General features: G+C 47.8%; 1 protein-coding gene across 10 annotated transcripts in view; it reads right to left on the bottom strand.

Moving 5' to 3' along the window:
• The window catches only part of CARM1 (coactivator associated arginine methyltransferase 1), a 455353-nt gene that overhangs the window by 28594 nt on the left and 398872 nt on the right, over window positions 1–27887 (bottom strand). For 4 of the 10 annotated variants that reach the window (XR_011259957.1, XR_011259956.1, XM_069604257.1 and 1 more), the window contains exons 11-14: window positions 25880–26017; window positions 24943–25032; window positions 24427–24575; window positions 23835–23912 (exon numbers count right to left, since the gene is read on the bottom strand). Coding sequence is in view for 4 of the 10 variants with exons in the window: in XM_069604257.1 (XP_069460358.1) it covers window positions 23835–23912; window positions 24427–24575; window positions 24943–25032; window positions 25880–26017 (455 nt within the window). In the remaining 6 variants the exon portion in view is untranslated. The remainder of the gene's footprint in view (window positions 1–23834; window positions 23913–24426; window positions 24576–24942; window positions 25033–25879; window positions 26018–27887) is intronic. The other 6 variants (XR_011259958.1, XM_069604256.1, XM_069604254.1 and 3 more) reach the window with 2 other exon arrangements.

The following is a 27887-nucleotide window of genomic DNA, read 5'->3' on the forward strand; positions in this document are numbered from 1 at the left end:
GGAAATGGTCAGTTTTGTTATCGGTAGTCCCAATTTGTGCCCTGAGTAACCTACAAAGAGTTGGTCTGCTTGCCTAATCCTAGCAAGTCTGCTGATGTAAAAGCTTAAAGCCCACCTTGGAACCGGCCTATGTAGCCTTTCTTCCTCTTTCCCCGGATGGGGTGGAGAATAGAATGAAGGTAAGGTAATTTTCTGAGTGATGTGGAATTCAGAAACCACCTTTGGGAGGAAATTAGGCTTCACCTGTAGGACAACTTTGTCTTTAAGAAAAATTGTATGATGGGGTTTACAAGATAGAGCTTGTTATTCGCTCACCCTTCTAGCAGATGTTAATGCCACTAACAAGACAGTTTTAAGGGTGAGAAATCTTAGCAAACAAGAGTGGAGTGGTTCGAAAGGAGTACCCATCAGGAAATTTAAGACTAAATTAAAACCCATAAAGGAACCTGGAACGGTCTTGGAGGGTAGACATTAGTTAATCCCTTTAGAAATTGTATTACTAAGGGTAATTTGAAATACGATGGCTCCTCTGCAGTGTGCTTGAAGATCGATAGCGCTGCAAGATAGCCCTTGATAGTGCCAACTTGAAGGCCTGAATTTGCCAAGTAGAGTAGAAAGGATAACACCGTTGGTGTACCACATGAAAAGGGGGCGATATTCTCTTCTCTACACCAGCTGCAAAATTTGTTCCAACAGCAGCAGTATAAAGACTTTGTTGCTGGCCTCCTGGCCGAAAGCAACACCTCCATGACGTCATCAGGGAGGTCCCAATCCTTGTATCCCAACCTTTCAGAAGCCAGGCGTGAAGGTGGAGGGTTCTGATGTCTGGATGGAGAACCTGACCTCCCTTCTGTGAGAAGATTCTCCTTGAGGGGAAGACGAATTGGAGGGCAGATGGACATGTCCAGAAGGTCCGGGTACCACGTTCTCCTGGCCCAGTCTGGGGCAATTAGGATCATGGTCCTCCAGAATCTTCTCAACCGCCTGATAATTTGAGGAATGACAGGGACTGGTGGAAACGCATACAGGAGTGGAAACTCCCAGTCCACTACGAACGCGTCCCCTAGAGCTCCTCTCGGGGGAAATTCCCTTGAACAAAACAGATTGCACTTCCTGTTGGTACAGGTGGCGAACAGATCCACTTGAGGGGTTCCCCAAAGGGCAAAGATCTCCTGAAGGACTTCCTGAGCTAATTCCCACTCGTGGGAGACTGTGCCCTGCCTGCTCAGAGCGTCCGCCGTCAAGTTCTTCTCTCCGGCTAGGTGAGCTGCCGATAGAGAGATTCCGTCATGAATTGCCCAAAACCAGAGCTGCATTGCCTCTCTGCACAGTGGCAGTGATCCTACGCCTCTTTTGTTGAGGTAGTGCATGGCCACTGTGTTGTCAGTCATAATCGGGACATTTTTCCCCTTGTACAGATGGCAGAAAAGCCTTTAGCGCTAGTCTGATTGCTCTCAGCTCTAAAAGGTTGATATGTAGTCTGGACTCCGATGGAGACCAACGACCGCTGATGGTCAAGTCATTGGTATGGGCTCCCCACCCCGTGAGTGAGGCATCTGTTATCTCCGGCCATGGTTGCCAAAACAGTTCTCCCTTCAAGATGTTTTTCTGACAGGCCCACCACTGAAGGTCTCAAGCCACCTTGTCTGGAACCTGAAGGTGGTCTGTCATTCTCCCTGAGAATTGCGACCACAGTTCTCAGTGCCCACTGAAGAGATCTCATTCTCAGGCGAGCCTCTGGCACAAGGAAGATGCAGGATGCCATGAGGCCTAGCAACCTCAAAAAGTCGAAGGCTGGGAGACGTTGGGAATTTTGAAACTTGGTGACCATCTGCAGAATATTCTGAGCCCTCACCTCTGGTGGCGAGGCTTTTCCCAGGGAAGTGTCCAGGACCGCTCCAATGAACTGGAGTCTCTGTGATGGTATCATCTGTGACTTTGTTAAATTGAGGGAGACGCCCAGTTTGTGAAGGAAGTGGCAGACAATCTAGCTGAATCTGAGCTTGTTCCGGAGATACAGCTCTGATCAGCCAATCGTCCAGGTAGGGGTAGACGTGAATCACTTCCCTCCTTAGACTTGCAGCCACTACCGACATTAGCTTGGTGAAGACCCTTGGGGCGGAGGTCAGCCCAAATGGCAGAACTTGAAATTAATGAGAGCCGCCAATTGCGAACCTCCAATATTTCCTGTGTTTGAGATGGACTGGCACATGGAAATAAGCATCCTGGAGGTCCAGAGATACCAGCCAGTCCTGAAGCTGGAGGGCCTGAAGGATCTGAGAGAGAGTAACCATCTTGAACTTGTCCTTCTTGAGGAACTTGTTCAATTCTCTTAAGTCCAAGATAGGTCTCAGTCCTCCATCTTTCTTCGGTATGAGAAAGTAGGGGGGAGTACCAGCCCTTGTTCCTCTCCGCTACAGGTACCAGTTCTATGGCACCTTTCTCTAGCAGGTCTACAATTTCCTGCAAGAGGAGCGGATCTGGAACTTTCAGAGAGCTGTTCCCCGGTGGATGACTGAGGGATGCGTAGAAAAGGCAGGCAGTAACCTTGGGCAACTGTCTCCAATGCCCAAGCATCTGATGAAATAGCCTGCCATTCCGTCAGATGTTGAGTTAACCTGCCCCCTACTGGTGTCTTGTGAGGAGAGTCCTCAGAGCGGTTTGGAGGCGTCTGATGCAGATGCCGAGGGTAAAGAGGCTGCTGCTGCAGCTTTTGTATTTTTAACCCGTCCACCTCGGATGAATTTTTTCGGACCCCTTTGAACCGGCTGTCCTCCGCCTCTTCCGAATGCGGAATAGAAGCGAAAGGACTTGCCTCTCCAAGAGGTTCCTGAGGGGCGATATGGTGTCTGACGGATTGCAGCTCCCAGGGATTTTGCTGCTGCCTTTGATGTTTGAAGCTTTTCTAAACTGTCATCCGCCTGCTTACCAAACAAGGAAGAGCCGACAAAAAGGCATATTCAAGAGTCTGCTTTGCACATCTGGAGCAAAACCAGACTTCCGCAACCAAGCAAATCTTCTGGTTGTTGTGCTTGCCGCCATGGCCCTGCTGATGCTGTCAGCAGAATCAATGCCAGTGTGAAGGGATTCGCACATTGCGTCTATACCATCTTTAAGGTTTAGAAACTCTTCCCTTTCTTCTCCCTCTGGGAGGCAGTCAGCTGCTGATGAAGCACACTCCCAAAGTGTGTGGCTGAACCTTGGGAGCGTACAAGTAGCATTGATGGATTTCAATGCCATGCTACATGCAGAAAATACTTTTTTCACCATAGTCATATCTCTCGTCATCCCTGTCCTGTGGAACAGTAGGGTAAGCCGATTAACTACCTGATGAAGTTGCTGCCTGCACAACCAGACTCTCCGGAATTGGGTGTCTGGATAAATATTCAGGGTCAGCAGTAGACACCCTATAATTGGCTGATATTTTTTTGTTAACCGCCGGGATAACCCCAGGGGTTTCCCAGTTTGCCAATATTTTACTTTGTAATGCCGTATGAAATGGCACCACAGGATCCTCCTGTGGACCTTTAACCAAAATGTCTGAGGTTGTCTTGCTGAAAAGCAGGTGAGGATGTGGACCACCCCATAAACTATTATCCTTGCCATCAAGGTTCTATAAGGGGTTTCGGCATGTTCCCCTGGGTCTGGTTTGGCAAATTCCACTACTGGGGAAATGTCCAACCCACTTGCTTCATGTAAGGATTCTTGGAGGTCCTTAAACCCACTTTCCTCAGAGGTAAATTTCTCTGATACAGGAGTTGCAGATCACTGCAACTCAAAAGGTCTCTCCTGATCCGAATTCTCCCCTTCATAAATAGATGCTAAGGCTCTGGAATGATCAGATCTTGGAAATGGTACAAATCCCATTTCCAGAGCAGAAGGGGCCAAATTCGTCATAATTGGCTGAGAAAGCGTCGACGTGGATGTTAATGGCTTCGAAGCCATCGAAAAAGCCATCGAGAAAGTTGGTAGAGGCCTCGAGGAACTAGAGTATCGGAATTCTACTCGAGGTTGTCGACGACATTCTCGTGATCGAGGCTCTGGGTATGGCCACTGGCTGTGGAGTGACCGTGGGTTTGTCCTTTCTCGGCGTCAATGACGGCGTCGACTCGACTGACCTGTGCGTCGAAGAACCCTTCGATAATGGCGTTGAAGACGCAAATCTATGCCAAGGGATATTCGACGGCGTCGAAGACGCGACCTTGCCTTTACTCGAGGGTTCTTGGCACTCTCGTAGCTTCTTTCGCCGGGTGCTGCGACTCGCAGTGTTGTGATTTTTCGGGTCTTTCACCCAGGGTATCACCCTCAGCAGTCTTCGAGGGGGTCGAGGCCGCTTTCTCGAAGACGCTAAGCATCTTTTTCCTGAATTCCTCCCACTCGGCCTGAGAGCTATGTTTTGTGGGGCAGGAGACCCTTTCAGGGAAACGGAAGACAACGACGAGGAAGGGGGATCTTCGACGTCGATTTTTTGAATGCGTAGATCTCAGAGTGATGGGAACTGCTTCGAGACCTCGAACGAGAATGTCTTTTGTGATGGCGAGGAGACGAATGTCTCGACTCCGCCGAGGAAACTTTCGAAGAAGTTTTAACTGCCTTACCTCTCTCGAGCTTCCCCTTACGCTCCAAGGCTTTCGCCGTCATGGACATGCAGTCCTCGCACTCCGAACAATGGTGCTCGACTCCCAGGCACCACAAACAGATCCTGTGAGGATCCGACAAAGACATTTTCTTTCCACAGTCATTTTTTTGAAGCCGGACCGTGGAGTCGTCAGTTCGGATGAGGAAGTCATCGAGTACGGGTCGGTATTCGAGGAATAAGTATATTTGACTGAAGAACTGAGCAACGATATTCCGAGGCAACACGAAGCGCGGAAAAAGGGAACTGAGCAACGGACGCTGCGCGAGTCTATACGCGTGATGACGTCAGCGCCGATACAAAGGCTGTCGAGGGACATCGGCTCGAGGGACGTTGACGCGCAGCGCCCTCTACTGAAAACATTTTCCGAGGCCAGCAAGCTGGAGATGATCTATCAAAGATAAGGAATACGTCAGAGGACACAATCCCTTCCAAACAGAATATTTCATCATTACACACTGTCCAATTACACAGCGGGAAGCACAATGCCCCATCACACAAACTACAACTAAACAGCCCCAAGGATGTTCACCCCACAGAAACCTAAGAACCAACGGAAAGACAGTCATGACAGGAAGAAACGAACAACCAAATACACAGGTTCACCAGGACAGAAGCACTAGAACGCCACACCAACATCACTCCGACACTGAACCATTCAAAAGCTAAACTGACCAGTGTCATACTAGATAAGAGAATAGATATTACCATCCCAGTCCCACACCCGAAGAAAATCAAATCCAAACAATACTCACAACGAAACAGCGGGGTCAGCGTAGCAACAACAAAGCAAGTATGCCCACGAGGAACCAGCATCAACCCAACCTACAGGGATACAACTAACGGAATCAGAAGTACCTGAATCAGGATACAAACCCCACTAACCCAACCCTCAATCTTCTGCATTCTTGAACCACACAAAGACACCCATCTCTCTCCCAGCAATCCGCAAGCACTTTACCACACTGCATCAACGCCACATAATCAGCACCTACAGTACTCGAGGTCTCGCTCGATTCGAAACTAGCACCAAAGCCCAGCACTGTGTATATCAAGCTGAAGCTGCCAACAGCACATCACTTCTCCCACTCTCCTGCTCCCCTCCTAACTAACCCTACCCGTCCTTCCAGTTTACAGATCCGCCAGAGCGCATGGGGACCAATTCCATTTGGGATGGTGCGCTATACAAGTACCTAAAAAAAAAAAAAAAAAAAAACAGCAGAAATTCCTGTCGCTAGTAGCGACCAGCCGCCCGTCAGGCTCTCCAGAAGACCCACGTCCACCCACCTTGCTCAAGAAAATACTAAGCTTTACCTGTGCAGGTAATGTTGCTTGCGCAATCCTTAACCACTCACTCACCTCAGGTTCCTTCCTGAAAGCCCTAAAAAACATCCTACACCAAACCCATTCTCAACTGACACTTGATTCGCTTCTTCCCCAAAACTACGACCTATCGACAATACTCGTTACATCACCAAACTAATTGACCGCATGGCTTACAAACAGCTTGGCCAATTTGCCGAATCCAATAACCTCCTAGAGCCAGCACAATCAGGTTTCAGACCACTAAGGGGAACAGAAGCCTCCCTGGTTCTCCATCTGGGATGACCTAAAAAGAACTGACTCAGACGGTTGTGTGGTTCTCATCCTTCTAGACCTCTCTGCAGCTTTCGTTACCATCGATCACATCACTCTATTAGACAGACTACAAACACTAGGAATCTATAGCACAGCCCTGTCGTGGATCTCTTCCTTGATCTCTAACCGTTCGCAAATCATGCACCTCGATCACATCCAGATCACGTCCAATTTGCAAAGGTGTTCCCCAAGGAGCATCCACGTCACCGCTAATCTTCAATTTCTACATACAACCCATCCCTGCAATCATCCGTTCGTACAACCTTACCTGCTACAACTACGCAGATTATACCCAGATCATTTTCAAAATCCCAAATCCTGAAGGATATGGCAGCCCGGACCCCTCATCATGCCCCTCTGATATTGATCACTGGATGACGACCAACCATCTCATCCACAACCCTGGGAAAACCGAAATCCTACTCTGCGGGAAAACCTCATTCCCCAACAAATCCCTTGGCCCAAAACCCTAGGACCAGCACCCTCAAAAACAGTTAAAAGCCTTGGATGCGAATTTGACTCAGATCTATCCCTCACCCAACACACCACCAGCGTATGCAAAACCTTTCACCTAGAGATGCACAGGGGGCTTTTCCCCTACTTCACCTTTCCCCACCGTTTCTCGGCTATCAACTCCATCATCCTCTCCCGCCTTCGCAACTACGGTTAACTCCAAAGAATCCAAAATGCGGCAGCACACCTGCTCATTAACCTTCCTGCCAGAGAACACCGCAGCCCTACACAGAGTCCTCCACTGGCTCCGCAATGCTCGACGCACCACCTTTAATGCCGTATCGTGCAATTCACAACACTGGCCCTGAATTCCTGCGAGACAAAATTGTCCCTTACCCAACCTTCCAGGAACCTCAGATCTCGCAATGCATTTCGCTTAGTGATCCCACCGCATAGCTTAATAAGACATGACGGCTCCTTCTCCGTCCAAGCGCCAATCATCTGGAATTCCATCCCCCTACACATTGTTAAGATCAAAAGCCACCTGAAATTCAGGAAGGCCCTTAAAATCTGGCTGTTCCCGTTACTCTCCTAAGCCACTGCACCCTGTGAATACTCCACTAATCTCCTCCACTTTCGATCATAACTCAGGTTCTGGCAGCTTTCGCAGCGGTTTCACCTGACACCACCACTCTCTGCTCAACAACACTGCCCGACTTCTAGAACTCCAGGTAAGCCAGCAGCTTTCGTTGTGGCTTTCCTGCTCCACCAACATCCCACCCACAACATTCCAACCCTACAAGCAACCAAGCTAAGCCAGCAGCCTTCACTAGGTTTCCCAATTTAGGCACAGCCTCTCCTGGCTTACCCTATGATGAAACATACTACAGGGGGACACCCGCGACTTGCTACTCAAGGAATCTCTTCTTAGCCCCCTATTCAAAGTGCACTGTTGGTATAGGCTCCATTTTGTTTAGCCTTGTACTCAATTGCATTGTCAGGTATAGACCTCTCCCCCACCATACAAGACGCTCGAATCCAGCTGAGCTTAGCATTGTTCTTAATCTCACTGTTTGGTGTAGGCCTCCCTCCCAACATACAGGACTCTTGAATCTATGGTACGTATAGCTCGCACCACTAGCATGGACACAGGCTGCAGCCACGGCCAAGCATCCATGCATGATAGAACAGGCCTAAGCACATCTGGCTTAGTGCACACATAGCCGTCCAGACAAACACCGGACATACCTCAACACCTCTATCACTAGCATGCAACGATGACCACCTGAAAGGAACTTGGTATAGCGGACACAAACTCTAATAGCATTCCATCTGTAACCCTAAACAGCACCCACTCAACTCCTAGAACGGCAACATGCACACACATCGCCTAAACTAACCCCCCCAGAACTCTCCAACGACACTACCGTCACCAAGGGCGTTCAACCAAAGAAAAGCTCATTGAGGCCACACAAGTGGGGAAAGAGCGCTATATAAATAACAAAATACAAGACACTAAAGCAGCTGCCACTTGGAAGCATCTGTAAATAAAAATGTACGAAAAGTAGAAGTTCATAAAAAGCCTTTTGAAATGAGGTTAACTTTTTGATTTAGATAATTATTTTAACCCATGGTTTGCAGGGCCTGTCAAAAAGAAGCAAACAACTTATTCAAGCCAATCCAAAAAAATTCAAGAACTATCCAATGACAGCTAAACTGATTTAGGTTTAGCCCAAGTCATACTGCTGGTTAAAACCAGTACATCACAGAACCAAAATGTCAACGGACTACGGTCACAATTTCCGATACTTTTTAGAGAATAAGGTGCACTTAAAAAGGTTTAACACTATGCTTTTCCTGAATTTTTTAAATGTGCTTTGTCCGGAAAGATCTCTTTACAACACCCTTCCCTCCATTTTTATAGACCCCCACACCTTTTGCTTTTCATTTTTGGATCTGACCTGAACTTCACTACACTGGCTTTTGCTCATTTGTCATGAAGAACCGGACATGTCTTTTAGGCTGTCAAAACTGGGAAACATGGTTTCCCTTAGTCTTGTTACATTGTAGCCACTTTTGGTAACTTTTTATCATTGTACAATGCAGTAAAATGGAGTACCCTTTTTGTTTTGGCCTAGATTAACACTCCTAGGATTTTTGGTTACTTAAGGTGTGCCTAATGGACACGCTGGCAGCAGCAGTTCATGCATTTTGCTTTAGTCGTACAGTGTTAAGACTACCTTGTGTGGCTAGTGTCCAAACATGGCCGTGCCACAAGGGTTTTTGTTTGTCCCTGCCATCTTGTCACTAACCCTTTTTCCTGACCTGCAAGGGCATTAACATGCTTATATGGACTACCAGTGCTCGGGAAAGCGGAAGCTTTTTGCGGGCTACTGCAGGGCCATTTGTCATTGCTGACAGGAAGTGGGTTGGGACTGTCTGGGCCCAATCCACAAACTGGTTTCAGTCCGTTTAAATGGTATGCATGAGCTGAACCACCATTGGTCCTGATTGAACCACTGCTGGGGTGTCTGCATGGTCCAGATCTTTCTGCATGGTCCAGATCTTTGATTGGCTAGTGGGAGTTTTGGCTCTTACCTGGAATTTGAATAAGAGGACCCCCTGCATCTGTTCAAGAGATCCTGGAAGAAAACCGAAAGAGCCAAGAATCCTGCCCAGCTGCAAAACGTGCAAGGAGGCCATGTACCCGTTGGAAGAAGGCCTGGCGAACAACTTCTGCTACTGCCCTGGAAGAACCCCGTCTTGTAGGCGATCTCAGAAGTACCGCAAAGCGCTTTGTACTTGGAGTGGAAGGAACATCCATTCTTGACATCAGCTCAGAGTCCTGCAAAGAAGAGTCCTTGGAAGTGCCCCTGGATCACCCATTGGCTGCCCAGCTCAAGCGATTGGGCTACCGTGCTGCAGACGTTGCCTTTCTGTGTTGAGGCCAGGAACTTTGGGGATAGACAGCTTGTGCTACAGGACTCATCCCTGCCAGATTCCATGGTTCCAGCATCAAGAGTCCCCGAGATAAAAGGTGAAGTCTGATCGCGACACGTGTGTACCCCTGCGTTGCTATGATCGCTGGCTGTCGTCCGAAAGCTTTCATGCATCTAGTCCCATGCCGAGGGCCCTGCACAGAGTTCTTCATTATCCATCCCGAAGACCCTGTACCATCCTTTGTCCCTGACCAGAGAAGAGCTTGAACCTGCAACCACTTGGCATCAAGGACCTGAAAGCAGGAAAATCGACCTTGGACCCCCTGCCAAGTCCTAGGAAGAATAAGAGTAAGGGGGCATGTTATAGTACTTAGATGAACCCTTTTCGCCCCTTTAAAAGTTTGGTAACTTTTAGAAACTTTTGTAACAGTTTGGCTTTACCATGGATTATTCCCAGAAGCATTCAGAAAGTGGGACACTTCACTAGATCAACTTGTACTCTACCCCTCAGAACTCTTCATTGAACCCTAGAAGCTCTCCATTAACTTTTTCCAGTCTCATAACACTGTGGAACTTGGTGAACTTTTGGGCACAAGGCCCCATACATCTTCGGGATGGACTTTTAAAGTTAGGGTTGCATCAGTTGTTAATATTTAGTGCTGTAGACCAATACTAACCTTCCTTTGCAAGGGTTTATGTGTTTTGCCCTACTCCAGTGATTGTATATGTATATCATTTATTTAGTTTGTGTGATTACATGCTAGTAATTATTTTTCCATAGTGTTAAGGCCATAAAGAAGTATTTGTAAAGAAATACTGCTAGACTTAACTGTGTACTCAATGAGGACCCCTTAACAGGCTCACCCCCTACTGGGACTTACCTTGACCACTCTCCTAGCAACCATGAACTGGTTTGGCTTCAGCTCCCAGAGTTGTCCCAGTCACTAAACTAGGTTGGGCTTCTATACATCTGTCCACCAGGCCAGAGTATAGAAACACAGTCCTAACATGCGGTACATTGTAACTCGCCTCTAAATGAAGCCATCCAAGGAAATGGTAAGCATCCATGATAATGAAAAGGTTTACTTCTTTAGAATATAGAATTTAATCAAAAGACTGAGTGTACAACTATTGCTGCATAACATGTATTTCTGGAATTTTATTGGAAAACTGCGATCACTGTGTAGAGCAAGTGTGGTGTCTGAACCATGAGGGGGTCCTCAGGTTCTGGTGTCTGAAGTAAAAGGACAAGTGAAGGGTGCACTAGATCACACTTCACAATAAGTTAGCAGAATTCCAAATGGTTTAGCAATAAGGCAAAACAAGCAGGTCATCGATATAAACCATTTTCTTTCAGCAGATTTCTGAGAATGGAAATCTCAGCAACGTTTGAAAAATGCATCCAAGTCTAAAATAAGGGAACTGGTAAGCAAATTAAAATGGATTATGACAACACCAGCAAATATTAAAGATTTAAATTGTGGAGAAACATTTCTAGGCTAGCCTCTGCTTTTGTTTATAAACCGACATGGACAGTTCATATACCTGATGTTGACTCACAAAATGTGCTGTTCAAAGTGCTCAGAGATCTTCCTCTAAACAGTGGGCCCCACAGGGTACAGACCTACAGAAAATCCCATGCTGCAGAAGTGCGCTCCTCATCAAGGCCAAACATTCACGAAAGGCTTCGGCAGGCTCTATATCGAAATCTCCAGTTTACCATAACTCCTTTGCCCCCGACTCTTAAAAAAACACCCTCTCTTTAATAAGCAACACCACCTAGAATCTCCCCAGTTCACCACTCTAAGGGAGAAACATCTCTTGTGTTTGGTCCTAGGCGATCTGAGCCCCACTAGCGCTGCTGCCTGTGCAGTAACCCACTTGATCAACAAAGACATTCGAACAATTAAAGTAAGCTATAACAAATGTAGAAAATGGCCCGAACCTAAGCCATGCGATAAATGAGCAATCAGTAGGCCATTATGTGTGGGCAGATAACATCTGGAGGGAAAGTGTGCTAGGAGTTCCCCATTTTCAGAAGCACTAAATTCACAATTCAAATACAGATTACATTATACAACAAACCTTTCCCAGGAAATTCCAAGGATGCATTCACAATGCGAGTAATTGGAACATTGTTTAATTTGTCAAATTTGGAGTCCATTTGTATGTTGAGTTGCACATTGAAAAAACAAGTTACATACCTTTCGTAATTGAGAGATCTGCGTCAGGAATATCCCAAACAGCCAGACTCCTTATCTGATGAATTTGTAGCTAGATTCAGGGCCAGCTCTGAAACTTTCAGCTGCAATCAGGGGCAGACCAGCTCCAAAATGAGCAGCATGGCATCACTGAAGCTAGACAGAACATAGCGGGATAAAAAAAGGTTGAAGTTACTTACCTGCAACTATTGTTCTCCAGCATGGGATGGATTCACATGTTCATGAATATTTCCGGTCAGGCTGGGAAATCCTCGGTAAAAGAAAAAAACTCACTTCAAAACTATTTCTCCTTTAAACCAATTACTGTCCTTTGGGTCATACTGCCCCCATCCAATGACAGTCCTCTCCCTAAACCCAGTCTTTGGCAGCCATCTTCAGATTTGGTAAGCACGTTAAGTGGCAGTATGACCAGGACGAGCCACAGAGGGGCCGGAGGGAGGGGGTTTGCAGTTAAATCTATGCCAGACCCATGCTGGAGAACAAGTACCAGGTAAGTAACAAACCTTTGCCAGCCTATGGGGTCTGGCATGGATTCACATGCTCATGAATAACGAATACACAGCAGTACCATATTACACCATGGGATATGGCAAGGCTCAACAGAAGCAATCAACCCTTATCTCAGGTTGCATAGCACTCCTTGGCCGACTCTGGACTCCTCCCTGGAATGTCCATCGACGCAGTAAAACCTTGTGAAGGTGTGCATGGACCTCCATGTAGCAGTCCTGCAGATGTCCAGCAGGGGCACCAGACAAGAATGCTGTTCTTGCAGCAACTGCTCTGGTGGAGTGGGGTCTCAGACAGCCGGGCAGCGGTCGGTTTGCCAACCGATGACCATGCATGATGCAGCCAGAGAGTCACCTTGAAATGGAAGCCTTGGACAATGCCTTCTCATGGTTCACAGGACCAAAGTTCACAAACAATTGTTAAGTCCTGCGAAAACTTTGTGCGGGTCACGTAGAACCTCAGGGTACTAACATCCAACGAGTGCAAGGACCATAACACCAAAGGCTTGTTGAAGTGGAATTCCGACAGAACCTTCGGCATGGATGTGGGGTGCATACGCATTACCACCCTTGACTCGTGGAAAGTCTGATACAGTTTCTTGCAGATAGGGCTGGATCTCACCTACACTTCTGGCTGAGGCGATGGCGACCAGGAAACTACGAGAGAAACTTGAGTGGGGCCTGATGCATAAGCTCGAAGGGGGCTCCCATGAGCTTTGTCAGAACCATGTTGAGTTCCCACGCTGGGGCACGAGTCTTCACTGGCGGGAACGATCGAAACAGTCCTTTGAGGAAGTCCTTGATGAGAGGGTGGGACCAAAGAGAAGACCATCCTAGAGACCTGGTGTAGCGGGAGATAGCCGCCAGATGCACCTTGATGGAGGCGTGCGCCAGCCCCACCTTGGCCAAGGAGAACAATTACGGAAGAATGTGGGACCGTGACCCTCAGAGGATTGAACTTCTGCGTCCGGCACCACGTCGCAAAGCGCTTCCACTTGTGCATGTAGCACTTAAGAGTCGACGATGCTGTGGCCCTGGCAAAGACCTCCATGCAGTATGCCGGCAACTTGTACCCTCCAAACTTAGGCTGCAGGAGCCTTGCCCTCACGTTCGTGGACCCTGGGTCGTGATGCAGGATTGTGCCTCCTTCTCTGGTGAGCAGATCCACAATCACTGGCAGCTTCACCGGTATTGGGAGTGGTATTGTTCTTGAAGATCCTCTTTGCACTTGAGGGACGGAAGGAACGACTTCAGGGCCCAGAACATTGATGTGGAGAGCCCTCTCCTCCGGCAGCCACAGGCCTCTGGCGTGGAAAAGTAGTTTAAGCTCTCCAGCCCTCCAGGGAATAGTCTGTGGTGACGGTCTCTTGGTACATGGGGCTCTTAAATCCTGTGCCCGCGTCGATATGCCCCACCACCTTATCGCTTGACGGAATTCATCAAGGGTAATCTAGTCTGAAAAGCTTCCGGACACCTGGATCCAACAAGCGTCCAGGAACTCCTGCAGGGGTTGCATCTGCAACCTGTAGAGTTGGATCAGGTAAATGCATGACAACACGCAGAGCAGCAACTTGATGGTCTGCACTTTGACAGTCTTCAGTGCCAACAGCTGTTGCACCTTGCCCAGCAGGCCTGCTATACTCTCCACTGAGGGAGCCGCCAGGCATGAGACCGTGTTGAGCCAGGAAGAGCATGCTCGGCGATGGTATCAAGCAGGACTTTGGCTGCTGAGGGATCTGGGGTTCTCTGGCAACTATCCAGACGGTCCCCTGTGTGTTCGACGGCTACTTACCTTGACTTGGTCTGGATGAGCCAGTCGTCGAGATAAAGGTACACATGCATCCCCTGTAGACGCAGATGGGCCGCCACTGGTGGCATGCACTTTGTGAACACCCTGAGTGCCAACTTCAGTCGGAAAGGGAGGGCCTTGAATTAGTAGTGCCTTCCATGTACTACGAAGCACAGGAATTTCCGATGCTTTCTGAGAATGAGGACGTGGAAGTATGAGTCCTCCAGATCGAGCAACGTCAAGATGTTTCCTTCCTCCAGTTGGCTGAGCACGTGCTGCAACGTGACCATCCTGAATTTTTTGAACTTTTAGGTATTTGTTGAGACGGTGCAGGTCTAGAATGGCCCTTCAGCCCCCGGTCTTTACCAAGAAGTATCTGGAGTAGACTCGAGCCCCGGAGTCGCTTTGGAACCAGCTCTATTGTCCCTTTTCTTAACATGGCCCATATTCCCTGCAGGAGCTGAGGGATGTACTGCTCCTGCCAGGCCACCGGCAGTATCCGCAGACAGTTCTACTGGAACCGAGTGTCCGTGGGCCAGCGTGTCAAGCACTCAGTCGGGATAGATCTCCCACTTGCTGATGAAGCCAGCCGGCCTCCCACAGGGGTGCATGGGTGGGGGCCCGACATCCTGGCCGGTTCAGTCTTGCTTCGGGGCCCATGTGCCGCCTTGGGAGTGACAGGCCGTGTCAGTCTTAATGGCCTGCAAGGATTTGTCAATGGCATCCCCAAAGAGGTTGTCCCCGAAGAGCATGTCAGGTACCCTCGTATGGACCTCCTGACAGAAGTTGGGGGCTTTCAGCCAGCCAAGCCGACGGAGGCATACCGCGTTCCCCATCTGTCGGAACCCTGTGTCCACGATATCCAGGGCCACCGTGATGGCATGGTCCAATGCCACCTCCCCCTCCTAGATGACAAGCGGGTCTAGGCACTTTCCGTCAGGTAGGAACTCCAGCAGTGAGGCCATTTTATACCACAGCTCCCCGTCGTGTCAGGATTGAAAGGACGTTGGCCACCTTGACTGTTGATGCCACTGAGTAGATTACTTTTCTACCCATGGCATCTAACTTCTTGCCCTTGCTATTCGGAAGATGAGGGGTTCGGCAACTACTGTCCTGCTGCCGCCGAGGCCACCGAGTCCGGGAAAGGCTGTGAACATACGCACTTGGGTACAGACTGGCACCTGATATTTCTTCTCCAGCCAATCCGTCGTGGCTGGGTTTTTCATCAAAGCCAGGCCTTCCTCCCAAATGTCATCCAGGAGAGGCACCGCCAAGATGGTCTTCCTCTTGGCCTCATAGTGATATAAGAAACCTTCCTTCTGTATATCTTCTGCTGTCAACTGGAAGAGTTCCAACGCTCTAGAGACCATGGCATGGAACGACCCCACCTCGTCTGTATCTGTAGTCTTGTCCGAACCCTGTATCCCTGGGGAGGCAGCACGTGTGGAGGTTGATACGGCAGCGTAGGGTGCCGCTACCTCTTTCACCAGAGGTTGGTCTGGTGCCACCGGCCAGGGGTGCCGTCGGCATCAGTTTCTGAATCAGACACCAGGGTATGCAGGGTCGAAAGGATGTCCAATGATACATACCTTGGAGGGGTCGGGCAGTAGGCTTACAAGGCCACGCGCTGTCGGCAGGTCCACCGTTTTCACCTCAGTCACCCCCATCAGAGTTGTCGGCGTCATCTACTACATCTGCCTGGATCGTATGTGCGGACGCCTGGAGGTCCTTGCCGGAGGAAGAAATATCTGTGCCCTGGAGTACGGTTGAGGCCCCCCCTTTTTTTGCATCCCGAAGGATCTGGTCCAGGCTCAAGGATGGCATCCTCTTCTCTGGTGTCCTCTCCACTGGCTTGGCCGATACCTCCCGTCTCGGGGGCAGGGATACCCTGGGCACTGCCGGGGCTACCGTGAGTGGGTCAGCCTCCCCTCGACATTTGAGAGTGTGGCCACCACCAACTTGCAATTTGGTAGACTTCACCTGGGCCTTCTGGGGTAGATCGATCACCTTCTCCTGTGACTCAGTCTTCTTTGGCTTTTCCGAGAGCTTCGCCGGGTTAGCCGATTTCCTCTTTGAGGAGGAGCTGTACCGATGGCTGGAGATGGAGGCAGATGGTGAGGATTAGCACGCCCTACCCATCGCGAGACCCGCTTTTGCAGCAACTGTGGTGGAAACTGACTCGCAGTGCCTTGTCTGGAGCCCCCCCCCATGGATGCTGTGCCCCCAAAGGTCCAAGAAGCCCGCTCTACGGATCGGCTGGTCCTGGGTGAGGCATGCCACTGCTTGTTGCATGGGGTAGAGGCCTCAATTGCTGAGCTACTCCGCTTGCCTACTGTGACAATCCTTCATGGTTCGTTTGGAGAACCGAAGGCAGATTTCACAATCCGCTTCTGTTAGGGAGAACTCTCATAAATGTGCCAATTCCCTCCACCTTAGAGACCCCCAGCAACTTTGCTGGATTTTGAGGACTTGATTGTTTTAACCTGGAGAGAGTGCGCCTTTTTCCTACTCATGTATTTGTGTGAATTTTACCTCTGTGTGTCTTTTTTGTTATGGATTCTAACATACGCCATAGGCATCATCTTTTTCAATTGTGTCCCACAGCACCTTTAGTGCAGTGACACAGGGAAGTCTTAGATTTCCCAAGGTTTAAATACCTTCTCTGGGATCAACTACTGTTTCCCACAGCGGTAGAGTGAAATTGACTACTTCGCATTGTACTTGCAAGACCCAGCATGCCCTATCTTACAATAGAGTGCTGGAGGGGTTACTTAGTATCCCCTGTGTCTAAATGCTCATGTAACATCTTTTATGTTACCCTTTCCTCACAGAAAGGCGGGTGGCAGTGGTTTCGTTTTGAACTACCAAGGTTTGCATTTACCGCAACCATTCACAGACCCGGTAACGGTAACCGTGGGAGCCATCTTTTTCAGAATGGCATCTAACCATCATTGTTAAAATGGCGCACAGTCTTTTCTCCAGGTCTTCGTGGAGAGGTCCTTCTGGAGTTTCTCTGCGTGCCAAACCAGGTTTGGTCTCTTTGTTCATTCGCCTTTTGGCGGGTTTCAGGAGTGAAACCCACCTCTGGCTCCAGAGTGTCTGGGTTAGGCAGGAAGTGAGGGAGTTCCCCAAAACTCCCTGTGCTTAGTCTCCTAGGAGACCCAAATGCACTTGTGGTGATTGGCTGGCTGACCGTCCAGCAAGGACTCCAAACCTGCTAGGTGAGTTGCAGCTAGGCTGGAATAAATGGGAGACACCTGAATAAAAGGTGAGTCTTTTGGCTTGGAAGGCAGATTCGACCACTGGACGAAGAAGACCTTGAAGAGGACAGCTGCTGCAACTCCTGGACCGTTGGTTTGCCCGGTGAAGCCCTGCTGCATGTTCAAATCGCCAAGTTCGCATCGACAGAGAAGCCCTGAAAGGACGACTTCGTCCTTTGAGTTGGTGGGATCAATCAACTCCCAAGTAAGCCACCTGGAAACCCGTCTAAGAGCTGGTTGAATTTCCTCAGTTGCTGCAGGAAACCGTAGAGCCAGGGAGAGGGACACCAGAATGCATGCGTTGCTTTTAAGCAGACCTAAAGTTTTTGGAAGATCCTCCGGAGTCCCATGAAGCAGGACTGACCAGGCCTGACCCCCCCCCTCAGTTGAGTGAGAAATCTTGAGACCTCAGATGTGAGGAAAGTCCACCTTGACAGCCAGGGCCGTGCTTATTGCCATTTGTTGTACTGCAAGGAGGTGAAACGCGAAACAGCCACTGAAAGTAAAGTTTGCCGGTTGCCCGCTTTCACAGTGCCATTACAGTGCAGGAGACCCCACCCCCACCCCCCACGTCCTCCCTCTTGTCCCCACGACTAAGGCCCAGGAACAGTGAGATCTGCAGAGCTGTACAGAAACAGAAGTCTTCAACTGCATCTTTTTCTTCTTTACTAAGGTACTGAAAAACTAGTCTAAGAGAACTTACCTCTTACTGTGGAAGTGTTGGTAACTTCTGCAACTCACAAGTCTAATCAGCTTGTGGCCTTACATTTGATTCTTCTTTTCAAAGACTCCTAAGAACTTGTGCGAAGACTTTTCCATTTGCTTACCTGAGGTGCTGCATCCTATACAAAGACTTTTGCCCACTGGCTTTGGCTTAGCCTATTGAATTCAATGACTCTTCTCTTGCTATCTGAAAGTATTTGCCCTGATTAAGAATATTTGTAATTTCTTGTGTTCGAATAACCTTTGCCTTTTACAAACTATTGAGAGTATTCTGTATGCCAACAGTAAGGTATTAATGTTGTAGGTTGTGGGCCATCCCAAAAGGGCCTCGTCTGATTCAGAAACTCGAAGGAAGTTTACAGTATTGAAATATATTTGTGTTACTAGTCTATTGCTCCCTTCTGAAGAAGGCTTTATAACTGATAAATACATTGTTTATGCAAGAAATCTTGAGTGTAAGATATTATTTGAATACCTGCAACTGTGAATCTTTGTGTAACTCCACTACAGCTCACATTTTCCCCTCTTGAGATAAGCCTGGCTGCTCAACACGTTACCAAAACTGAAGTACAAGCTTAAACCAAAGGTTGGGTTGCCTATACCTGTAGTCCTAGTTTGTAGCGTTCCTAGAGGGTGCTGCATTCAAACCTTGCCTAACGGGTATTCCAATAACACTTATACTCAAGGCTTCTTATTAAAATAATTATTAATTTAACAATCAGTTTTCAAATAAGCCTCCTTTAGAAAGGGCAAGACGCAACAATAAAATAAAAAACATTTCAAAAATACACTTTCGTTTCAGTTAAGTCAGTAGATACCATTTTGGGATGGCCTACACCCTGAGGTGAATAACTAGGACACTGACATTGATATATCACTGGCACATTTAGAGAAATACTGAGGTTCGTGTCAAAAGGAAAAGATGAGAGAATAAAAACAATGCAAAGTAAATTAACCCTTTCCCCATCTACACAAGTTATCCGATGTGTGACTTGTTGAGGGACAGTTAAAGCACAAAGTCTGAGGTGAGAGGAGTCTTTCGGGGAGCCAAGACAGCCAGTGACAATTGAGCAAAAGTCTAGGTGAGCTGAAGCACTTCTCGCAGGTAGGTAAAAAGTCTCACACGGTTTTAGAAATCTTTGTAGAAAATGAAATCACAGTAGGGCCACAAGCTGGGAGGCTTGTGAGGGGCAAAGCTGCAAGTAACGCTGCAAAAGCAAACAAGACAAGTCTCAAGTGAGAGCTAGTAAGGCTACACAACAAGAAGTAAGCAACCCCTTAGTTATACAGTAACTTTGGTTTGAAGAAATTGGTTCCAGCTGGTTTCTGTTCCAGTTGTAGGTTTGCAGATCCTGTTCCTCAGTCATCGGGACAAGAGGGAGGATGTCGGAGGACTCCTGCACTACGAATTGAAGGTCGCCAGCAGCAATGGACAAACTTCCGATCAGCAGTACTTTGCAGTTTCAGCTCCTCGCGGCACTTGCAAATCGCACCACTGCGGTTCTCTGATACCTTATGGACTTTCCTCACATCTGGGGTCCAGCACTTTGTTGAGGTGGCTCATGCTTGGTCAGTCCTTCATGGGAGTCCGGAGGATCTTTCTGGAGCTCAGGTCAGACTTAAAAACGATGCACTCGATCCTGGTGCTCCTCTCCCTGGCAATCGGTTCCTGCAGCAGTAATGGAAGTAGAGCCAGCTCCAAGAGGATGTCCAGACAAGTTTACTTTGGGGTTGATTGGTCCCACTAACCCAAGGGGAGAAGTCGTCCGTTGCAGGGCTTGTCGAGACGAATTTGTAGCTTCAGCAATACAGCAGGGCTTCACCAGGCAAACCAACGGTCCAGGAGTTGCAGCAAGCGTCTCTTCCAAGTACTTCTTCGGATTCCTTCGACCAGTGGTCAACTCTGCCTTCCAAGCAAAATACCTCACCTTTTTATGCACGTTTCTCCCATTCATTCGCAGCCTAGCTGTCAATCACACAGCAGGGTGGCTGTCCTCAAAGGACAGCCGGCCAATCACCTTTGGGTGCATTCCTGGAACCAAGGGGATTAAGCACAGGGAGGGTCAGGGACCTCCCCTCACTTCCTGCCCGGCCAGACACTCTTGAAGAAGGACCTTTCAAACAAGAAATGGCGAAAAAAGACGACCGGGTCATTTTGACAAAATGAGCACCCATGGGTGCTTTACCAAAGCTGCAATTGCAGCTGCGGTAGAAACACTCAATGGTAGTAAAAAGTAAAACACTGCCACCAGCCATTAGTTGTAGAAAGGGTAACATCAAAATGTTACTTGAGAAACTAGACAAAGGTGATACTAAGTAATCCTTACAGCACCCATTGTAAGTGTGTCCTGGGTCTAGAAAGTTACAAAATGTAAGTAAAGTCAATTTCACTTTACTGCTCTGCCAAACAGTAGTTCATCCCAGAGAAGGTATTTAAACCTTTGGGAAATCTGAAAGACTTCCCTGTATCACAGCACTGAAAGTGCTGTGTGTCAATGTAAAAACATTATTCCCATGGAGTTTGTCAGACTCCAAAACCAAAAGAAAGTGTTAAAATCAATTAAAAATACGAGAGAGTGGGGCAAGGTCTCACTCTCTCCAGGTTCGAAATTAAAAGTCCTAAAATCCAGCAAAAGTGCTGGGGGTCTCTAAGGTAGAAGGGAATTAGCACATTTGTGAGAATTCTCCTTAACAGTGGGAGAACATGTACAGTGCTAAATGGGTTATTCGAACTGCGGGTGGGCTTAAAAGTGGTCGTCTTGGGAAGGAGCCGAGTGCTTTTCTTCATTCCCAAGCACTTTAGAATTAGGCAAGACTTTTGTTAACTGTTTTCTAAGCACTACATGAGTCCGGGGGCAGTGGGAGGGGGGGAGGGAGTGTCACTAAATCAGGATAGTTAGGAATATAAGGTGCAAATAACTATTTAGAAGGATATGTTAGTCTCGGGATGAAAGCCCAGGGGAAATGTGCTGACCTTCGAAGTAAGACAACACGGAGCACCACAGGTTCGATCCCCGGGTCCGCGCTTAGACACCTTTGGGTATTAAGTACGTTATAAATAACCTATCATATCAAAAGTGTTAAATTGTAGTTCGCTTTGCTCAAAGCACACAGTGAATGTAACCTGTGCTAAAAATAGACTACAGGCAGGCTGGCAGAGCACACGAGTAACTCAGCAGCTGTTCCCTGTCCATCACAAGGCAATGGAGACTGAAAAAGATTAAATGCACGACAGTACTATGAGAAAACAGTTTTTTTGAGAATTACTGGTCCAGATGAATACTGAATTGAGTGTTGAGTGTATGACGGGAAGGTGTATTTTTGTATAAATGTTTATAACAGAAAATGCTAAACAAGAGCTACAATGTATTCCCGCAAAAGCAGCAGTATGTTAAGTAGCTTGTAACCTGGCTATGCAACACTGGAGACTGCAGCGTCCCTTTTAAGGAAGAGCAACAGCTTTGGATGAGCTCTGCCGGTATCCAGTGACCAAGTTGAACAGTATATAAAAGGTGCTTGCTTGCCATTAGTCTGCAGCAGCCAGCCACAGACGACAGAATGTGAATCAATCCTGATTTTTGTACAGATTAAAGTTTGTTATCCTTGCAAGATAGATTCATGGCCTTAATTCTCTAGAGGGGTGCATTTACTCTGGTGTGAGCGTGATCAGGGGTACCCCAATATATTTAAGGGGTGCTCCTGTAAGTTGGGGTTCACTTTCAGTTGATCGGCAGAATACTGGGCTGGGAGAGTGAAGGGGCGGTATCTTACAGCGTATGAAGAATGTGCCCATTGAAGGAGTCTTAATTCCTTTTCTGAATTGCAGCAAGGTGCAGCCAATGTGAACAGGCACACGGTTCCACATGCTGAGCAGTTTTCTTTTTTCCATTGCGCTATAGTAGAGCCAGGTCCTGATTTCTAGTACCATGTTAACCATCAGGGATGCAGACTGCTAGGTAGGAGGGAGCTTGCATTGGGGACAGCTATGCATATTATGCAGCTGAATTTGCAATTGCTTGTGGCGTAGCCAGAGGGTTGATAAGTGAAAATAAAACTAGGTAATGCCCATAGAGACCTTAGGCGAGTTAGGCAGCGCAATATCGGTGCAGGGCCTGTATAGTGATCTGAAGCAGAACTCTGTTAGGAAGGGTTCCCATTGATCGTCTTGGAGCCCTCCACACAATGTTCACATCCACCAATATGCAGAGGACACAGCTCTACCTCATGTTATCCTCCATCTAATACATTGCCAAGGTCACAGCCTGCCTCCAATTGATCAAGTTGCGGATGTCCAGTGCTTACCTGAAGCTCAACCCCTCCAAGACTGAATTCCTACTGCTGACCAACAGGGAACACCCAGACCTGGCTCTTAGCTATGCCAATCAAGGGCTTCACACCTCAGCTGGCCACCTGTGCTAGGTGCTTTGTGTTTGAAAGACACCTCCTTCAAAGAAGACAAACTGCTTGGTACCAACGTTCTCTAGTGTGGAAAATCAGGCCCTTCTTCACAGAAAACAACTTCAGATCTGCTGTGCAAGCCTTGGTCCTCTCCCACCTGGACGGTGGCAATGCCCTCTTGGAAGGCATTCCGGCATTTATCCTGGCATTATCCCGAAATGTGACCTGTATGCTGCAGAACGACTCAAAGGAATCTGTAAATTAAACCACACAATCCGACCCTCAAACTGGCTGGCTTCCACTACAAACGTGCATCTTCTTCAAATCCTGCTGTATCATCTACAAGACCGTCACCATGAAGTCCCCAAGTTACCTCACTGAGAAACTCAGCATCTCTGAAGGCCTATGATCCACCAGAACTAAGGACATGTGCAGAACTGTCGGTGCAGGAAGAAAAAAATAAAAAGTAATAAAAAAAGACAGGTCGGCTCCTATGGCCCAAGACACTGGAACCTCCCCTGCATCAACAGCTGACTCACCCCCTCGCTTCTACAATTCAGGCATGACCTCACCCCAACAGGTCCATACACAACATACTATACCAGATCCAAATCCCATGGTTCCTGCCCCTGGTTACTTGCTGAAAATCGCCATCCCTCCCACATTAGATCACCCACTTCCTTGTTTCGCTTCTCCCTAACCTTCTCCCCCCCAGCCCCTACAATTTTAAAGCGCTCTATTGCTTCCCGAAGCTAGGTCTGCTCTTAAATACCCCAATGATAAAAAGGTATAGTTCTGTGGTAGTGGTTTATATGGGATGCCCGAGTCTCACCCGGGGAGTAAAGCCTTAGACCATCATGGTAGACTGGTAAACAGCCAGGTTCGGATGTGATTGCTCAGTGTTGGTATCTGGGATTAGGTTCTAACAATGAAAACAAGAGACCACAGTAAATGATGGCACAGTGGTAGGATGGAGAATCGGGACAAGATTTGTACTGAATAACTGGGGAAGATGGGATATCTGAACAGCGGTATAATGACGAAAGATGTTTTTCCCACAAAATTAAAGTTCCACTGTAAGCACATTTAGGGCTCAGACACTCAACTTGTGGTTCAGGTGGAATTCTATGACGACTTCCCAGCTAGGAAGCCTTTCGCTACAGCAGTATAGAAGATTTTAGCATGTTTCAAACGGGAACCGATTATAAAAAGCACACGCGCTGCAGGTCCAGGGAGAACCGGGCCTGCTGGAGGGCCCTGCAACACTCACCTAAAGGAATCAGATTGTTGTGTCCAATGGTGGAACCGCCGCCCATTACTCCACTGAGGTCATAAGCAGTAGGCATCCCTGTGCAATAAAAGAGACTGTTAATACTGGGAGAATCTGGACTGCATGAACAAGGAGATTACAACAGCATATTTAACTCCGTCCAACCCTAGTGTTTTAAGCCCATAGCCTCTATGCTGGACCCCAACTGAGAAGTGGGGTCTACTGGGATTGCATGAACATTACAAAAGGCAAAGATATGTCACCCATAACGCAGGCACTGTTGGCGCTGGACAGTGACATGCCCGTCTGAGGTGTGGTATAGCTTGAATCAGCCCGACGATGAGATGCAGCCAGGTTGAACACAGGGCTGGTCAACTTTGAGAGATAGCTTTGCTTGCGAAGGGCAGCTGCAAGATATTGCCAGATGCTCCTGAATCCTAGACAGCCAAATTCACTTCTTGCTTTGCACTGCCCATTGCCCCCAGTGGGCGCTACTCCCAGTCCATGAAGCGAAGGGCATTCGTTAGTGGGGAAAGAAACAATGGGACCTTTTAGGGGAGATGGATGGTGCAATCACGAGGCAAAAACCCACCAGCCTGGCCCGCAAACGATGAGGAGGGTACAGTACCGGTCACCACCATTCCCGTGCTCATATTGTAGGCGCCGGCCGTGTTCCACATTGTCTCAGATGGGGAGGTATAGTGAGAGCCGGGAGGAGGAGACGGGCTGGTCCCTGTATATCTGCAACAGTAAAAAAAAAAAAGACCACTGTTACAAAAAAAGGTGTTGCCCACCTACCTTCCCCCTGACACTGTCTCACCCCCCCCCCCCCCAATTCTATACTGACCCAAGTTCAAACTGGCATTGAATGGGCAGAGGAGAAAGGAAAATTCACATTCAAGTTTTGAAAGTACTCTAGAGTATTTGTTTTTACTATTGCAGGTCTATAAAGTTCAGAGAAAAACAAGCAGTTACAATACAAGCACCGTGCCAGACAGTTTCCATCCCTCTACCACAGAAAAGCAGCTGGAAAACATGGGCACTAGACTGTAGTCAGGAATCCATTTGCCCGCTGCATCACAACACTGGAACACATGGAGCCACATACCTGAAAAAGGGGTTTTTCAAGTCGAGGAGATTGCTTGACTTGGAACCAGTCTGATCCACCTGGGCTACAATACTGATGTCGTAACTTTGTCTGCAAGGAAAGTGTGAGACCGGTGATAACTCAGAACCATGTAGTGATCAATTGGACAGGTAGTGAATATGCCAAAAAGTGAGCTTTGCAGGGGTTCAAATATTGGACAAGTTGTTTAGGCCCAACTGCTGCCGAATGGTGTAGCCGTCTGTATCAGTACTGTTTTAACAGCAGGTGCACTAGATGAGAATTGAGGGGAACTGGTACAGCACAAACTGAAGGGGTTGCTGTACGTCAGTACCCAAAGGCATTGGCAGAGCAGAAAGGGTAGCAGAAGCACATTTCAGCGTCTTCATGGAGGAATATGCAGTTTTCACATAGGAGATTACAGTTGCTCCAGATTTGCTCCAATGGGCTAAATGGGAGGACTACCCTTCAGATTAATTAGGATTGTACACATTATTGGAAGAAGGCTGTGGTTTGCACCAAAAGGTCCACACCCGGGAAAAAGAAACCTAAAGGGCTGAAAAGCTGCATATTACACAAACTTAGCTGGGAAGCAACGGACAGTCACAAGGGTTCTCATATAGCTGCAATTTGGACATACTAAGGGGCCCGTTGGAAGAATGTGCAGAAGAGAATGACTTTGTCAGAGGATACAGGTTAGTTAGGCATCTGTGGTTCCAGTTGGCCAAACATGTTCTGCAAATTATAAGTCAGAGACATTCACAACAGGCACTCTAAAGAGCTAGGTGACAGCCTTTCAATAGAGTACAGCTCAGGTTTGACAATGTGTTGCCTCTGATAAAAGGCGATTGGGTCTTGTTTTAAAGAGTAACATAGTGCATAAGGGTAACAAATAGAAAAACATGACTGCCCTCAGATTGCAGCTACACCAACCACTCACCTTTTGTTAGCTATAAGGAGGACAGTCCCCGAGAGAGTGTCACCTGCTTTTGTAAATAGTGGTGACTGGAGTAGGCAGCGTACTTGGTACCAGTGTGTCAACGGCTCTGTGGGTGCAGTGGAGAGCCAGACCGTCATTCTAAGATCAGGAAGAAAGAAAGACTGCAGGGTCAAAAGACAGCAACTAGGGAGAACAACCAACAGATCAGATGCAAAGAGAACAGGCCAGAAATCAGATTGAGACCTCAAGTCATGGATAGCGCAACCTTGTAAATGCAGAGAATCTGGTTAAAGAAATACTGAACACAGGGTTTGCAAGAAGGAGCAAGAGTGTCTCAGAGTGCTCTTCCAACCCAGGCATTGGTATGCTGCTGTGTGGCGAGATCATTGGTCAGTGCAATACTCTTATGAATAAACAATCAGTACATATACAGAATCTGGGATACACAATTCAAACACCTACATGCGAAACAAATGAGGGTTTCACAATGACCCTTTGCTAACAGGGATGAGAAGCTAGCCGAGTGCAGAATTTACTGTGCAAGGACATTATCAGTCATAACATTACCCCTCCCAACGATACATTTTGGAGAGTTTCAAACTGCAAGCATCAGAGGAAGCACTATGAAAGATTAGAAGATTAGGTAATGGCAATTTGTTTTCTAACTCCGCTTATCCCAAATGGATATATTTGGAACTGATATTCTATACTCTGGCCTGGTGGACAGCTGTATAGAAGGCCAACCTAGTATTGTGACAGGGACAACTCTGGGAGCTGTTGCCAAACCAGTTGAAAGTAGCAAGGCGAGTGATCTAGGCTATGTCTATGGCCACATAACAGTGAAAAATAACTACCAACAGTTAATGCCATCACAAAACACTAAAAGATACATGCACACAATCACTGAAGTAGGGAAAAATACATATCGAACCCTGTTAGGGAGGATGTTCATTTCTGTGCCAATTACCTTTAACCAGAGACCTGGATTTGTGTTTTACTGTTTGATGGGGTCTGGTAAAGTCCATAGGCATCTGATTTTGCATTGTGACAGCACCTTTTATGCAGTGCCACTGAGGAGGACTGCTCTCAATGTTAAACTTCATTTTCCTGAGCGAACTACTGTTCCCATGAATGGTACGATGACTCCCATCTTACATACCCTTTCTTTTGTGGGTCCAGCACACACATTACTGTGGAGAGCTGGTGGCGAGGTTGGGGGGGGTGTTAGGGGTCACATAGTAACTTCGTTATCCCACTTCTCATGTAACATTGTTACACTAACTTGAAGGGCTGGTGGCAGTGGTTTCTTTTTTTACCATCTTGTGCCATATATCTGCAGGCTGATTTCTCAGCTGCAGTACAGCACCCACGGGTGACTATTTACTCAAAATGACCCCCCCATGTTTTCTTTTGCCATTTGTCAGTTCTGGGCTTTTACTCTGTTTGAATCAGGGTTGAGTCATTTGTGCATTTTGCCTTTGGCAAGCTTCAGCCCTGAAACCCGCCCAGGCTCCAGTGCGAAACTTCCCTGGCCTTTTGAGTGAAACCAGTTCAGATTGGCCGGCTCGCTTTCCTGGAGTACAGCCAGCCTGCTGGGTGATTGACAGCCTAGGGCTGTGAATGAATGGGAGCTTGCTTATAAGGCAAGGTTTTTGGTATTAGAGGCAGAGTCGACCACTGGAGCAGAACATCCGACAAAGAAAACTTGGACACCAGCAGCATCCTCCTGGACCGTGAAGTGACTGAAGCCCTGCAGCTATGGTGACCCAATGTTAGTTTCGACTGGGAAGTCACGTACGGGACAACATCCTCCCTTGGGCTGGTGGGACCAACTAGCCTAAAGACAAGCTTCATTTTGGCGCAACCCCTGACTTGCTTTGACTTTCAAAGGCTGCAGAATCCCAGAGTCCAGGACCGAGGGATCAAGTAACTTCTAACCGGAGCAGTTCGTTCTTTGGCACGGAGAAAAAGGCTCAAAACCACAAAAGGCTCCTGAATCACGGAGCAG

This window comes from Ambystoma mexicanum, chromosome 3q (genome assembly GCF_040938575.1).
Source record: "Ambystoma mexicanum isolate Mex_15411 chromosome 3q, UKY_AmexF1_1, whole genome shotgun sequence".
Classification (NCBI taxonomy): domain Eukaryota; kingdom Metazoa; phylum Chordata; class Amphibia; order Caudata; family Ambystomatidae; genus Ambystoma; species Ambystoma mexicanum.